General features: G+C 40.5%; 1 protein-coding gene and 1 gene segment (V, D, J or C); both read right to left on the bottom strand.

Moving 5' to 3' along the window:
- Positions 1–10,168: 10,168 nt before the first annotated feature.
- On the bottom strand, positions 10,169–13,970 carry LOC132893683 (uncharacterized). The gene is made up of 4 exons (XM_060932825.1): positions 13,868–13,970; positions 13,464–13,773; positions 10,620–10,672; positions 10,169–10,509 (listed from the first exon to the last, which is right to left on the bottom strand). Exons 1-4 carry the CDS (start codon positions 13,911–13,913, stop codon positions 10,169–10,171), a joined length of 750 nt encoding a protein of 249 aa, XP_060788808.1. The 5' UTR covers positions 13,914–13,970.
- Positions 13,971–14,017: 47 nt separating this feature from the next.
- LOC132893684 (Ig kappa chain V-V region HP 123E6-like) lies at positions 14,018–14,513 on the bottom strand. The segment is given in 2 exon segments: positions 14,018–14,358; positions 14,464–14,513. Coding segments are annotated over 2 exon segments (390 nt in total).
- Positions 14,514–16,193: the final 1,680 nt, after the last annotated feature.

Below are 16,193 nucleotides of genomic sequence, written 5' to 3' on the forward strand. Positions count from 1 at the left end.
TGTCTTGGCCTCTAGAGGCCGCTGTCATTGCCTTATCTGGTCATGTTTGTTTTGGCCTCTAGAGGCTGCCACTGCTTCTGTGTTTTGTGTTTGTTTTTATTGCCTGTTTCCATGTGCCTTTTACACCCACCTGTTCCTCATTTCCTGCCCCGCCTAGTTTCTAATTACCCTGTGTATAAATACTTCCTCAGTTTGGTCCCTAGTCATGGAGTCTTTGTGCTGTTATGTTATCACCTGAGATCTCTGTTCCGTGTTTCTTGCCTTTGTCTTTGTGGTCTTTTGTACTTTGTTTTATTGTGGACATTTTGGACTTTGTATTTACCATTTTGGGATCTTCTGAGCATTTGGATTTTTGCCTTTTCTTTTCTTATCTTTGGCTTTTTGTTTTGACTTTGAACTTTTGGATTTTTTATTTTTTCTTGTATATCTTCTGAGCGTTGGGATTATACTTTTGTTTTTTGCCTTGGATTTTTTGCATTGTAAATAAACTGTTTTTTTTCTACTCTACTTTCGCCTCACTCCTCTGCACTTGAGTCATTCCCCTGGTGGCCTAGTGGGGGTTTGCTGGATTACTACACCAGCGACCTGGGTTTGATTCCCAGCAAAACCCTAACAGAAGTATAGCACAATCAAGATGGAGTGTCTTGCCATTACATGGGTGGTCTTCACTCTCCCATACTACCTTCTGGGATGCCCATTCACTCTCTATTCTGACCATGCCCCACTCCAGTGGCTGCACTGCATGAAGGATATTGGTATCTAGTTCTTCAGTCCTTTACGCTTGAGGTAGTACAAAGGCCTGTGGCACAGATGGTGGTGGTGGATTACCTCTCCTGCCAGGGAGAGTCAGTTGTAGGCCAGATGGCTCCCCAGCCTGAGTTGGGCTGTTGGGGTATGTGGCAGTGGGGGCATGGTTGAGCATCAGCTGTGGATGGCGAGGAGTCAGGTAGAACTGGCAGGTAACATGTGATGAGTTTCACCTGTGTTTAATTATTGTCAATTTACCCTTGTGTGTTTTTCTGTGTTCTTGCAGGAGAAGCTGGTAATCAGAGAGAGAGAGAGAGAGAGAGAGCTAGCTATGTTCCTTATTCCCAAACCTGTCATATACAATTCTTGCTAAGCATGAGGATAATACAAATAGAACATGAAAAAAAAATCTTGCACAACTTAATGGAAGACCAACACAATAGCCTACAAATGAATCCACACAGCTTTTCTGAACAAATGCTAACAGCTGTGAAGATCATCAGTTGCTTCATTTATATAAGAACTCAAATAATCATGGTAGTGTTGAGTTACTATATCGGTATAAATACCACATAGCAATATATAAAACCTCATCAGATAACAATCCCCGTGTGTGTGTGTGGTGTGTGTGTGTGTGTGTGTGTGTGTGTGTGTGTCTGTGATGTTTTAGTAAGGCTGTTGTGTAAATGTACAGCACTGTGCTTACTGGCTGCACAGTAATAAACAGCAGAGTCTGACTGGTGGAGTTTAGAGATGGTCAGGCTTCCTTCAGTTGTACTCTGTCTGCTTTGTTTGAACCGATCTTTAAATCCATCCTCATAGTTTGGTTTACTTGTTGCTCCAGCCGTATACCCAATTAGTGCCATAATTGTATGGTTGTTTTGCTGATACCAGTACATACGAAGTAAAGCACTATCATCATGACGACATTCGATTGTTACATCCTTTTCTTCATTGGCTAGGAGCGATGGCATCTGTTGAACTTTGACACACTTTGTCCTCCCTATTTAAAAAAAAAAGTCAAAATTGAAAATAAAACACTATAATTTCAATGGAATCAATTTCAAAAATCAATATGAATTAATATTCATTCACTTATTTATTCATTGAACATCTGTAAGTGCCTTATCCTGTTAAAAAAATGTCCTACCAAAAAACAAAATGAAGAACACACACAGTCTATAAGTACCAGACATCCTTCTCATCCACAGCTTGACTGACTCTGACTCATTTTTTTTTTTTTAAAGGCATTCACATTGCATATCTACCATTGGAAGTGGGTGGAGTGTCATAAGCTTCATTTAAGCCAGGAAGTCTGATTTTTAAAAAAATCTCCAAATGTGTTTACCATCATCCATCCATCATCTGTAGCCGCTTATCCTGTTCTACAGGGTCGCAGGTAAGCTGGAGCCTATCCCAGCTGACTATGGGCGAGAGGCGGGGTACACCCTGGACAAGTCACCAGATCATCACAAGGCTGAGACAAACAACAATTCACACTCACATTCACATCTATGGTCAATTTAGAGCCACCAGTTAACCTAACCTGTATGTCTTTGGAATGTGGGGGGAAACTAAGGCACCCGGAGGAAACCCACGCAGACACGGGGAGAACATGCAAACTCCACACAGAAAGGCCCCTGTTGGCAGCTGGACTCGAACCCAGAACCTTCTTGCTGTGAGGTGATAATGCTAACCACTACACCACCATGTTCCATAATAATAATAAAAATAATAATTATAATAATAATTATTATTTTTTAAACCCTTTGATGCACAAGCTAAGCAAACCCAGCTTAAATAAAAACTCAGCCGGGTCACTTTTGACCCATGTTGTGCATCAAAGGGTTAAAGGGTTATCAGTTAAATAAAATGAATGTAGTTTACGAACATTATTCACTGTAGAACGAGAGAGAATAGAATTGTACTGATAGAGAAATATCTCCCCCTACTGATCCAAATTTAAATTTATACTTAGAGACATGCAACTGAACAAAGACATACTATACATTGCTTATGAAATATCTCATTTGCCTGCTACCCAGATCTTAGTGAGCCTTACCACGTCTTCTCCTGCACTACCATCCCCTCCTTACTCATACCATATCCAGTAATAATTGCAAGAAAAAGGTTTGTAAACTTTGGAATTACCTGAAGCACGTGCAGAGAAAGTGAACCATCATACCCATCTTAGACACTGAATTAATACTGCAAATACATTACACAGTGCTGCAAGCAGTTCTCTTTCAGACTTTAATTTTGGGAAATATGTCCAAGCTTTCTATTAAAATATCACTTAATGGAAATGTAACACAATATGCTTACAGATTAATCATCAGGTGCTTCATTTGTATAAAAACTCAGACCAGATGGTTGGTATCTATCTATCTATCTATCTATCTATCTATCTATCTATCTATCTATCTATCTATCTATCTATCTACACTACCGTTCAAAAGTTTGGGGTCACTTTGAAATGTCCTTATTTTTGAAAGAAAAGCACTGTTCTTTTCAATGAAGATCACTTTAAACTAATCAGAAATACACTCTATACATTGCTAATGTGATAAATGACTATTCTAGCTGCAAATGTCTGGTTTTTGGTGCAATATCTCCATAGGTGTATAGAGGCCCATTTCCAGCAACTCTCACTCCAGTGTTCTAATGGTACAATGTGTTTGCTCATTGCCTCAGAAGGCTAATGGATGATTAGAAAACCCTTGTACAATCATGTTAGCACAGCTGAAAACAGTTGAGCTCTTTAGAGAAGCTATAAAACTGACCTTCCTTTGAGCAGATTGAGTTTCTGGAGCATCACATTTGTGGGGTCGATTAAATGCTCAAAATGGCCAGAAAAATGGTCTTGACTATATTTTCTATTCATTTTACAACTTACGGTGGTAAATAAAAGTGTGACTTTTCATGGAAAACACAAAATTGTCTGGGTGACCCCAAACTTTTGAATGGTAGTCTATCTATCTATCTATCTATCTATCTATCTATCTATCTATCTATCTATCTATCTATCTATCTATCTATCTATCTATCTATCTACAGTATATATCTCAGATAACAAGCCTGTGTGTGTGTGTGTGTGTGTGTGTGTGTGTGTGTGTGTGAGATGTTTTAGTAAGGCTGTTGTGTAAGTGTGCAGCACTGTGCTCACTGGCTGCACAGTAATAAACAGCAGAGTCTGACTGGTGGAGATTAGAGATGGTCAGATGTCCTATACGTGTGCCCTGTCTGCTCATTTTGAACCCATCTTTAAATCCATCCTCGTAGTTTGGGTCAGCCGTTGCTCCAGCCGTATATCCAATTAGTGTCATAACTGTATGGCTTTTTTGCTGATACCATAACATTACTCGTAGGTTATTGTCATCATGACTACAATTGATTGTTACATCGCTTGTTTCCTGGGCTAGGAGCAATGGCATCTGTTGAACTTTGACACAGTTTGCCTTCCCTGTTGAAAAAAAAAAGAAAGTGTCAAAATTGAAAACAAAAACACTGTATAATTTCAACAGCATCAATTTCAAAAACCAATATGAGTCAATATTACTTCATGTATTTATTCATTGAATGTCTGTAAGTGCCTTATCCTGTTAAAAATGTCCTACCAAAAAGCAAAATGAAGAACACGCACAATCCATAAGTACCAGACATCCTTCTCATCCACAGCTTGACTGACTCTGACTCATTTTTTTTAAAGGCATTCACACTGCATATCTACCATTGGAAGTGGGTGGAGTGTCACAAGCTTCATTTAAGCCAGGAAGTCCTCATTTTTAAATATCTAAATAATTATATGTTTGCAATCTTTGTTTAAAAAAGTAAATTATTATTATTATTATTATTATTATTATTATTATTATCAGCTAGTGAAAACGGTGCAAAATATCATGCACTGTTCAGCACCAGGGCAGCATGGTGGTGTAGTGGTTAGCACTGACGCCTCACAGCAAGAAGGTCCGGGTTTGAGCCCCGTGGCCGACGAGGGCCTTTCTGTGCGGAATTTGCATGTTCTCCCCGTGTCCGCGTGGGTTTCCTCCGGGTGCTCCGGTTTCCCCCACAGTCCAAAGACATGCAGGTTAGGTTAACTGGTGACTCTAAATTGACCGTAGGTGTGAATGTGAGTGTGAATGGTTGTTTGTCTCTGTGTGTCAGCCCTGTGATCACCTGGCGATTTGTCCAGGGTGTACCTCTTGCCCATAGTCAGCTGGGATAGGCTCCAGCTTGCCTGTGACCCTGTATAGGATAAACGGCTGCAGATGATGGATGGATGTTCAGCAGCATTTCTTCACGTTCTGTAAACAGAACATCTGGAGCAAAAAATCCCGTGGCGTGACACATATATACTGACACATACAGTACATTTGTTTAAAAAAAATAAATATATATAACAAACTACTGGCGTACCTCAAAATGTATGTGCTACTTAATATATCATATTGCAAAATACTGGAGCGTCAGAAACAAAAAAGCCCATTGAAGCAGATGCTGTGTGTGTGTGTGTGTGTGTGATAGAGATAGAGATGTTTTAGTAAGGCTGGCGTATAAGTGTGCAGCACTGTGTTTACTTGCAGCACAGTAATAAACAGCAGAATCTGACTGGAGGAGTTTAGAGATAGTCAGGCTTCCTTTCAGTGTGCTGTCTTTGCTTAGTGTGAACCGATCTTTAAATCCATATTCGTTGCTTGGTTGGCTCGTACCATATGCATAAGTGATGAGGGAAAAATCTCTACTGTCACTCTTTTGCTGATACCACAGCATAAGCAATAAGCTATTGTCATCATGACTGCACTGGATCGTTATGCTTTCTCCTTCCTTGACTAGTAGCAATGGGATCTGGTGAACTTTTACACAGCTTGCTCTCCCTGTAAAAATAAATAAATAAATAAATAAATAAATACCACAACTTTAAGAGACACTTTAATTCAAATAAGTCTAACGAAGCCAAAGACTCTAATACCTAATAAAATCAAATATGACATCTGAATGTCCAATATGTTTTTTTTAAGTCCTACCAAAAATCAAACTGAAGAACACACAGAATCCAAACAGCTTGAACATCCTTATGATGCACTGCTCACACATCCTGTGATGCACACATTCACACTGCATTTATATTGCTATACATGGGAGGAGTGTGTCGAGTTCCAACGAAGGACTATGAAACCATTTATAACATTTTAGGGCTCCATGTAATCAGTTTATAATCGTTATTTTTATCTGTACTGCTTTTGTACATCATTCAAATAAAACATAAGCTTCAGATAGGTAGTGGAGAATTATAATTTATTATTATTATTATTATTATTATTATTATTATTTGTTCTCTGTGTATCAGTGAGAGATTTTTGTTAACACAATTTCTCAAGAATGAGTGGTTGAATGTTTGGAGGATTTATATGAAATTATCACTGTAACCAGGAGATTAGAGTTTGGAATTGATTCCAGCAGGGTCAAGGTCACAGCAAGGTCACATGTTTGAACTAATACCTTCCTTCTTGGGGGAATTTCAGGCATAGAAATTAGTGAAAAGAAGGACTAATTCTGCTGGAGCCATCCCTGTCAATGCTGTTGGCATGGAGTTCTGCTTGTTTCTCTCTTCATCGACTAAGCCTCATCCTTGAATAATATCTAAATTGAAGAACGTAAAAAGTGTTTTTCATGTAAAATCCATGAAAAACACAAAAGCTGTACCATTAATGGTACAACCCTTGCAACAAATTAAAGGTACAGTTTGGCACTTTCATTTCTGAAAGTGTAAGCTGTCTTTATTGGGTTTCCATCCATCCATTATCTGTAACTGCTTATCCTGTGCAGGGTCACGGGCCTATCCCAGCTGACTATGGGTGAGAGGCGGGGTACACCCTGGACAAGTCACCAGGTCATCACAGGGTTGACACATAGAGACAAACAACCATTCACACTCACGGTCAATTCAGAGCTACCAATTAACCTAACCTGCATGTCTTTGGACTGTAGGGGAAACCAGAGCACCTGGAGGAAACCCACACAGACACAGGGAGAACATGCAAACTCCACACAGAAAGGCCCCCGTCGGCCATTGGACTCCAACCCAGGACCTTCTTGCTGTGAGGCGACAGTGCTAACCACTACACCACCATGCCGCCTTTATTAGGTTTAATTTTTGCTCATTTCACTATGTTTACCATTTTCAAGTGGAATATCACATGTAATGCTTCTCTGAAATTATTATATTCATATGATGGTTAGGGAACTGGCTTGGGTTTGAATACAAATGCAAGTTTATTGGTTGAGATAGAAGTCTGGTGATTATAGTCTTATGAATGAGTGACGTGATTAAGTATGTGACAAGGTTTGTGGTCTGTTGGGTTCCTGAGAAATGGAGTCTGATATGGAAGCATTTTGTGATTAGATAGAATTCTGGGACTTGGCATCCCTGGTTAAAGGAGCTAATAATTTTGCTCTTATTTCTCTTCTTCTAAAGTACTCAACTTAGTACCCTAAGGTGAAGATAAAAATATAATATACGAAAAAATAAATAAATCAAAGGGAAACAGAACAAATGGTTCTTAATGAAAGTTCTTGCTAGTAGAAATCCACAGCACCTGGTTGTGGCTAACCATTTTCAAACTGTCAGATAACAGCCTCTAACTGTAACATTACATACCAGATTCTAGAAGCATTTTAGTAAGCAAATGATTGGAAATGTAGCACTGTGTATCCTGGCTGCGCAGTAATAAACAGCAGAGTCTGACAGGCTGGAGTTAGAGATGGACAGCTCTCCAGATAATACGTCCTGCCTGGTCATTTCAAATCGCTCAGTGAAGCCAGGCTCATAAAATGGAGTTCCAGCACTGCGGCCATAGCTGATCAAGGTGAGGTTAGTGCTGTCTCTCTCTTGGCGATACTAAAGCATGAAGGTTAATGTTCTGTCATTATGGCTACATGGAATCTTTGCTTTGGCAGTTTGGCTGACAATCAAGTGTGGATCCTGTTGAAAGTTAATGCTATCCACCATTCCTGTTGAACATGAAAGTAATATTATTAGAACGATTTTAAATGCACATTTGATAAACTGCAACTTAACATATGTAGGCTATTTGTCTATAGATAGACAGATAGATAGATACTCTGAGATAGACAGATAGATATAACATTCCATACTTAAAGAAAAAACAATAAAATGAAAGCCAAGTGCATAAGTAATGCGATACATCCTTCTGAAAATAAAATGAGTTGAGGTTCAGTCGCTTTTATATTGAAAACTGAAAACAGATAAGTGGAGACAGGTGGTGGTGGTGGGGGGGGGTTTGGTACAGATTGAGCAACATCTCCCCCTATTGGCCTAAACTGACCTAAAATAGTTTCTAAAATGCCTCATTTGGATTCAGACGACACCATTGGTACTGACTAGTCTGGTTAACACCAGACCATATCACAAGTGAAATATGGTCTGGAATCCGCCTATTGAATTTCTCGTAGGGGAGGTGTGGTTTACGATTGTCAACGGACATTTATTGGACGTTGCGAATGTCTATAATTTGGCGTATACGTAGCCCATGGCCAATCATGGCAGTTGTACCTGGTTACGTAGTTAGAGCGACGAAGAAGACGAAGAGGCGAAGAAGAGAAGGAAAGAGAAAGAGAAGGCAAAACAAAAATAGGAAAACAATGGCACCGAACGATTACTGCCGTTTGTGCAAGACAAAGCTTGATCAAAAGTTTGGTTCGTATCGCTCGCCGCCATGTTAAATGTGATCCGTAAACAGTCCCAAATAAACTACAAGCTTCCGTTTGTCAAGTAGTACGCGTCACCGTCTTTCCACCCCTCCCCACTCTCTGATTGGCTCCCTAACTCAGGCGAGCCTTTAGACCATAGTTTCCATGCTGTCTTTTCAGATCGGAACGATTGTGCAAAGCAGCATGGGATTTCCCAGGCTAGGTACTGACAGTTTCATGCTAAAATGCCACTGAGAGATACTACTGTGGTAATAAAAAATCTCATCTCATCTCATTATCTCTAGCTGCTTTATCCTGTTCTACAGGGTCGCAGGCAAGCTGGAGCCTATCCCAGCTGACTACGGGCGAAAGGCGGGGTACACCCTGGACAAGTCGCCAGGTCATCACAGGGCTGACACATAGACACAGACAACCATTCACATTCACACCTACAGTCAATTTAGAGTCACCAGTTAACCTAACCTGCATGTCTTTGGACTGTGGGGGAAACCGGAGCACCCGGAGGAAACCCACGCGGACACGGGGAGAACATGCAAATTCCGCACAGAAAGGCCCTCGTCGGCCACGGGGCTCGAACCCGGACCTTCTTGCTGTGAGGCGACAGCGCTAACCACTACACCACCGTGCTGCCGTAATAAAAAATGACATCTGAAAACAAACCAGAAGCATAAAATTCCAGTTTGAAGCAGAGGCACTCGCCTGGTTTCCATTGCAGAAACCCTGTATTTATTGTGCAAAATTAAATTAATTATTTTTTTAAAGTCAACCAAATGTAATTGGTTTCCATTGAGTGATGCTATGCGATTAAAACTGGGATTCCTCATCTTGCAGTCATCATTCAGATCAACTAGACCTGATATTTGGCATGGGATTTTGCTTGCATCCACTGCAGTAGCTGTGGCAGTGTTTAATCGAATTCAATAAATGTATTTCCATTTCATTTCTGATTTCATTATTAGTCATCTCATGGAAGTGTATAAAGGTTTTTGGATATTTGAGAGACTGTTTGAAATTCAAAAGTTTCCATGACTTGTTTTTTAGCAGGTTAATGGAAACCCAGCAACAGTTTGTTTTCAGGTGTGTTTGGGGGTTTTAGTAAGGAGATGATGTGAATCTGCAGCACTGTGCTCGCGTGCAGCACAGTAATAAACAGCAGAGTCAGACTGAAATAGATTAGAGATGGTAAGTTGTCCTTGTGTTGTGCTCTGTCTGTTCTGCTTGAACCGAATTTTAAAATCATCCTCGTTGTTTGGCTCACTCGTGCCATAGGTATATCCAATCAGCACCATTCTACTGTCAATCTTTTGCTGATACCATAACATAATATCTAAATTGTTGTCATCATGTTGACAGGGGATGGAAACATTATCCTTGAGATTTGCAATCAGATCTGATGGCTGCTTAACCTGGACACAGTCTGACAGACCTGTAGGGAAAAATACATAGTCTGTGTCATTCTGATACAGTGACAGTGCATGTCCACTGAAGTCACATGACACTTAGATTTGATTTAGTATCTTACAAGTCATTTCGAGTTGCATACCTTTCAGCAAAATGATCAAGAGTATGTATAAGAGAGCTCCAGTCATGTTGATCTTGACTTGGTTCAGAAGAAACTTGATGCTCCTCTGACGTGATGTGTATTACTGAGCTGCAGCACTGTTGCATGAATTTCCTGTATGCTTGGGTTTTAAGTCAGGCAGGTGATGAAACACAAGCACTGTGTAGTTCTGGCAGCACAGTAATACACAGCAGAATCTGACAGGGTGAGATTAGAGATGGTCAGGTCTCCAGTTACAGTGTTAGTCTTGCTCTGTTTGAACCGTGTAGCTGGGTATCCAGCTTCATTGTTTGGTGGAGCTGTAGCATAACTATAGCTGATCAAAGCCATAGTTGCACTTTCCCTCCTTTGCTGATACCACAACATGACTTTTAAATTGTCGTCATTATGTTGACAGGAGATGTGAACTTTATCATTGAGATTTGCAATCAGATCTGATGGCTGCTTAACCTGGGCACAGTCTGACAGACCTGTAGGGAAAAATACATATAAGTACATAACATACAGTATATGGCAATAATAAAAGCAAAGCAAAGTAACTCTACAGATTTAGATGGAATTTAAATTCTTGATATCATACTGGATAACAGAGAGAGAAGAATGCAGAGCCTGTAAGCCCAAACCCACATCTTTCTGAATGAGACAGAGTGATTGCAAAGGAGCTGTATGAAGCAGAAACACTGTTTTTCTCTCCACTGACAATCCTATAGCCTCAACTAAACTTCTTGAGTTATATCTCCCCCTACTGGGACAGAATGCAAAGAAATGCTTTTAGCCCCTTTCTTTTTGCATCATATACAGTGCCATCAAATCGTATGAGCTCCCAATGACATTGCATTCACAGCATTTAGCAGACGCCTTTATCCAGAGCAACATACAACATACCCAGAGCAGCCTAGGGAGCAGTTAAGGGTTAGGTGCCTCTCTCAAGGGCACTTCAGCCATTCCTACTGGTTCAGGCAATCAAACCAGCGAACTTTTGGTCCCAAAGCTGCTTCTCTCACCATTAGGCCATGGCTTCCCCATGGCCAGCTTATACAGTGAAGCGAAGTGATGCTGTTACTTGCATAAATACAGAGCACATGTTGATAAGCACAGAAATCTGCCTTCATTTGTGCGTGCTGTTGCTCTCTTTATCTGTGTACATTTGTTCCTTTAATAGGACCAATCAGTAAACAGGCGAGACTGAATTAATGATACCAAAGGGCATCACAAGGATTTAAAGCATGGAAACAGTACCAACAGGTTTATTGTTGCAGCGTGTAAAATATAGCCAGTTGTTCCTGCCTTAAAAAAATGGAAATAAGAAACACCAAATAGTAGCATAAGCTCAAAAGATAACAAGTCAGACACACAGCTGCTTACTTTAACGCCAAGCCTCTGTTTGTACTCCTGGGTGTTTGGGGTTTTTAGTAAGGAGATGATGTGAATCTGCAGCACTGTGCAGAAGTTGATGGCTTTGCAAAGAGAAATGGATCGTTTTGGTGGCCAGAATGGACAAGCGGGTTAGGCGAAAAAGGACACGTCTACCCATCTTAAGTCTAAACAAATTCCAATCTTATCTTGGCTCCATAGCCAGCACTGCCTCAAGGCCGTTGCTGTAGAAACGCAATTCTCCCCCTGGAGTTCACTGCAGTGAGACTCTCTCTCTGTGTGTGTTTTTCTTTCTATACTTTTTTCTGTCTGTACTATGAAAGCTAAGTCGAACCGGAGTCAAATTCCTCATGTGTGTAACATACCTGGCAATAAAGTGCTTCTGATTCTGAAAAAAACAGAAATATTGGGTGTGCATAGGTATTCACCCCCTTTCGTATGAAACCCCTAAATAACAGCTGGTCCAACAAATTCACTTGATAAGTCGCATAATTAATTGATTAAGATCCAACTGTGTGCAATCAAAGTGTCACATGATCTGTCACATGATGTCTGTGTAAATCAACCTGTTCTGGAAGGACCCTGACTCTGCAACATGATTAAGCAAGCAACATGAGAATCAAGGAGCCTCCAAACAGGTCAGAGACAAAGTTGTGAAGAAGTATAGATCAGATTTGTGTTATAAAAAAAAAATCCCAAACTTTGAATATCTCAGGGAGCACCATTAAATCCATTATAGCAAAAGGGAAAGAATATGGCACCACGATAAACCTGACAAGAGAAGGCCCCGCCCACAAAAACTCACAGACCGGGCAAGGAGGACATTAATCAGAGATGCAACAAAGATACCAAAGATAACACTGAAGAAGCTGCAAAGGTCCGCAGCGGAGATGGGAGTATCTGTCCATAGGAGCGCTTTAAGCCGTACACTCTACAGAGCGGGACTTTATGGAAGAGTGGCCAGAAAAAAGCCATTGCTGAAGAAAACACATTTGGGGTTTACCCAACAGCATGTGGCAGACTCCCCAAACACATGGAAGAAGATTCTCTGGTCAGACGAGACTAAAATTGATCCTTTAGGTCATCATGGGAAATGCCATGTCTGGCGCAAAGCAAACACCCTGAGAACACCATTCCTACAGTGAAGCATGGTGGTGGCAGCATCATTCTGTGGGGTAATTTTTCATCTGCAGGGACAGGAAAGCTGGTCAAGACTGAAGGAAATATGGATGACACTAAATACAGGGTGATTCTGGAGGAAAACTTGTTTGAGTCTGCCCGAGTATTGAGACTGGGACCAAGTTTCACGTTCCAGCAGGACAACGACCCTAAACATACTGCTAAAACCACACTGGAGTGGTTTAAATGGAAACATTTAAATGTCTTGGAATGGCCTAATCAAAGCCCAGACCTCAATCCAATTGAGACTCTGTGGCATAACTTCATTGCTGTACACCAACACAATCCATCTACCTTGAAGGAGTTGGAGCAGTTTTGCCGTGATGAATGGGCAAAAATCCCAGTGGCTAGATGTACTTAGCTAAAACAGACGTACCCTAAGAGACATGAAGCTGTAAGTGCAGCAAAAGGTGGCTCTACAAAATATTGACTTTGGAGGGTGAATATCTAGGCACACTCCAGATTTCTGGGTTTTTTTTTCATCTTAATTATTGTTTGTGTCACAATAATAAATAATATGCACCTTTAAAGTGGTAGGCATGTTGTGTAAATCAAATGGTGCTAACCCTCCAAAAATCCATTTTAATTCCAGCTTGTAATGTGACAAAACCGGACAAACACCAAGGGGGATGAGTACTTTTACATGACACTGTATTTGTCAGCATTTCAACTGAAATTGAGACAGAATTTCATTTATTTTTCCAGTTTTACATGTATATCAGAAATGAGAAAAAGTTAACATGCATGGATTCTCAGGCATTTTGATTTCCTTCTGAGAATCACTAATGCTGCACTGAAATTAACCTTCATGTGGTTGAGTCAGCTGTGATCACTGGCAGCCATTCAGTATGTTTTTGTCCCACAGACAAACAGCATTTCTTCACTGTGGAAACGAGCAGCACACAGGTAAACTGCATCACTGTCCTCTTGAACATCCACTGTCAGTGACCACTTCTTGTTTGTTCCCCAGGCTTTGAAGCCATTTTCAAAACCTTTCTCCTGGCTAGGATTGCCAGAGACAGAGCTGGCTATAAGTACGAGCGCTTTCCCTTCGATTTGTCTGTACCAGTAAGTGTAGTCATAGTTTGTGTCATTCTGATAACAGTGCATGTCCACTGAGGTGCTTTTAAAACTGGAGATATATTTAGGCCATTGAGTGATCAACACACCCCAACAGGAGCCTAAAAGAGACATGGGAATGTTATAGGATTAAGTATCTATAGCATGACACTTACATTTGATTTAGTATCTTACAAGTCATTTCGAGTTGCATACCTTTCAGCAAAATGATCAAGAGTATGTATAAGAGAGCTCCAGTCATGTTGATCTTGACTTGGTTCAGAAGAAACTTGATGATGCTCCTCTGACGTGATGTGTATTACTGAGCTGCAGCACTGTTGCGTGAATTTCCTGTATGCTTGGGTTTTAAGTCAGGCAGGTGATGAAACACAAGCACTGTGTAGTTTTGGCAGCACAGTAATACACAGCAGAATCTGACAGGGTGAGATTAGAGATGGTCAGGTCTCCAGTTACAGTGTTAGTCTTGCTCTGTTTGAACCGTGTAGCTGGGTATCCAGCTTCATTGTTTGGTGGAGCTGTAGCATAACTATAGCCGATCAAAGCCATAGTTGCACTTTCCGTCCTTTGCTGATACCACAACATGACTTCTAAATTGTCGTCATTATGTTGACAGGAGATGTGAACTTTATCATTGAGATTTGCAATCAGATCTGATGGCTGCTTAACCTGGGCACAGTCTGACAGACCTGTAGGGAAAAATACATATAAGTACATAACATACAGTATATGGCCATAATAAAAGCAAAGTAACACTACAGATTTAGATGGAATTTAAATTCTTGATATCATACTGGATAACAGAGAGAGAAGAATGCAGAGCCTGTAAGCCCAAACCCACATCTTTCTGAATGAGACAGAGTGATTGCAAAGGAGCTGTACGAAGGAGAAACACTGTTTTTCTCTCCACTGACAATCCTATAGCCTCAACTAAACTTCTTGAGTTATATCTCCCCCTACTGGGACAGAATGCAAAGAAATGCTTTTAGCCCCTTTCTTTTTGCATCATATACAGTGCCATCAAATCGTATGAGCTCTAAATGACATTACATTCATAGCATTTAGCAGACGCCTTTATCCAGAGCAACATACAACATACTCAGAGCAGTTTGGGGATCAGTTAAGGGTTAGGTGCCTTTCTCAAGGGCACTTCAGCCATTCCTGCTGGTTCAGGGAATCAAACCAGCGAACTTTTGGTCCCAAAGCTGCTTCCCTCACCATTAGGCCATGGCTTCCCCATGGCCAGCTTATACAGTGAAGCGAAGTGATGCTGTAACTTGCATAAATACAGAGCACATGTTGATAAGCACAGAAATCTGCCTTCATGTGTGCGTGCTGTTGCTCTCTTTATCTGTGTACATTTGTTCCTTTAATAGGACCAATCAGTAAACAGGCGGGACTGAATTAATGATACCAAAGGGAATCACAAGGATTTAAAGCATGGAAACGGTACCAACAGGTTTATTGTTGCAGCGTGTAAAATACAGTCAGTTGTTCCTGCCTAAAAAAAAAAAAACGGAAATAGGAAACACCAAATAGTAGTATAACCTCAAAAGATAACAAGTCAGACACACAGCTGCTTACTTTAAAGCCAAACCTCTGTTTGTACTCCTGGGTGTTTGGGGTTTTTAGTAAGGAGATGATGCAAATCTGCAGCACTGTGCTCGCGTGCTGCACAGTAATAAACAGCAGAGTCTGACTGAAGTACATCAGAGATGGTAAGTTGTCCTTGTTTTGTGCTCTGTCTGCTCTGCTTGAACCGACTTTTAAAATCATCCTCGTTGTTTGGCTCACTTGTGCCAGAACTATATCCAATCAGCACCATTCTACTGTCAACCTTTTGCTGATACCATAACATAACATATAAGTTATTATCATTATGGCTACACTCAATTGTTACATTCTGTGTTTCCTTCACTAGGAGTGAAGAACTCTGGTGAACTTTGCAGTTTGTCCTCCCTGTAGACGAAAAATAACAAGTGCCGATTTTGAAAAAGCACTGTAATAAAATAAGCACAAAATATATGTTTAAATATTTAAAACACTGTATTTTAGGGTCCTACCTATGAACAAAAGTAAAAGCACGAACAACATACAAACAGTTGTATACATCCTTCTGATGCACAGTTTGAGTGAGAAACTCGGAATGAGAGTGAGTGACCACTGAAAGAGCACAGTTACTTTTTGGTACCTGAACAGCACATGTTCTACTGTAGACATCTCCCCCTATTGGCAAAACACTTAGGAATGGTTGTGTTTTGAATAATTTTGGGGCAGGGGGATTAGTTTCAGATCTAAGAAATTTATTTTATAGTTTGTGGATAAATTTGTCCCGTTCCATTACTCTGACTGGGATAATACACTCAGCAGAGTGTATTCACATTATTAGATACACTGACTGTGTACCTTCCCTTCTTGGCCATACAGGTCAAGTCATATTTTTAAGTGATTATAGTTACATTTAGTAGTTTATAAAATAAAACCCCCAAACTATCGTGTCTGGCACGAGCACTATGCCACAGTC

This window comes from Neoarius graeffei, chromosome 11 (genome assembly GCF_027579695.1).
Source record: "Neoarius graeffei isolate fNeoGra1 chromosome 11, fNeoGra1.pri, whole genome shotgun sequence".
In the NCBI taxonomy this organism is placed as follows: Eukaryota; Metazoa; Chordata; class Actinopteri; order Siluriformes; family Ariidae; genus Neoarius; species Neoarius graeffei.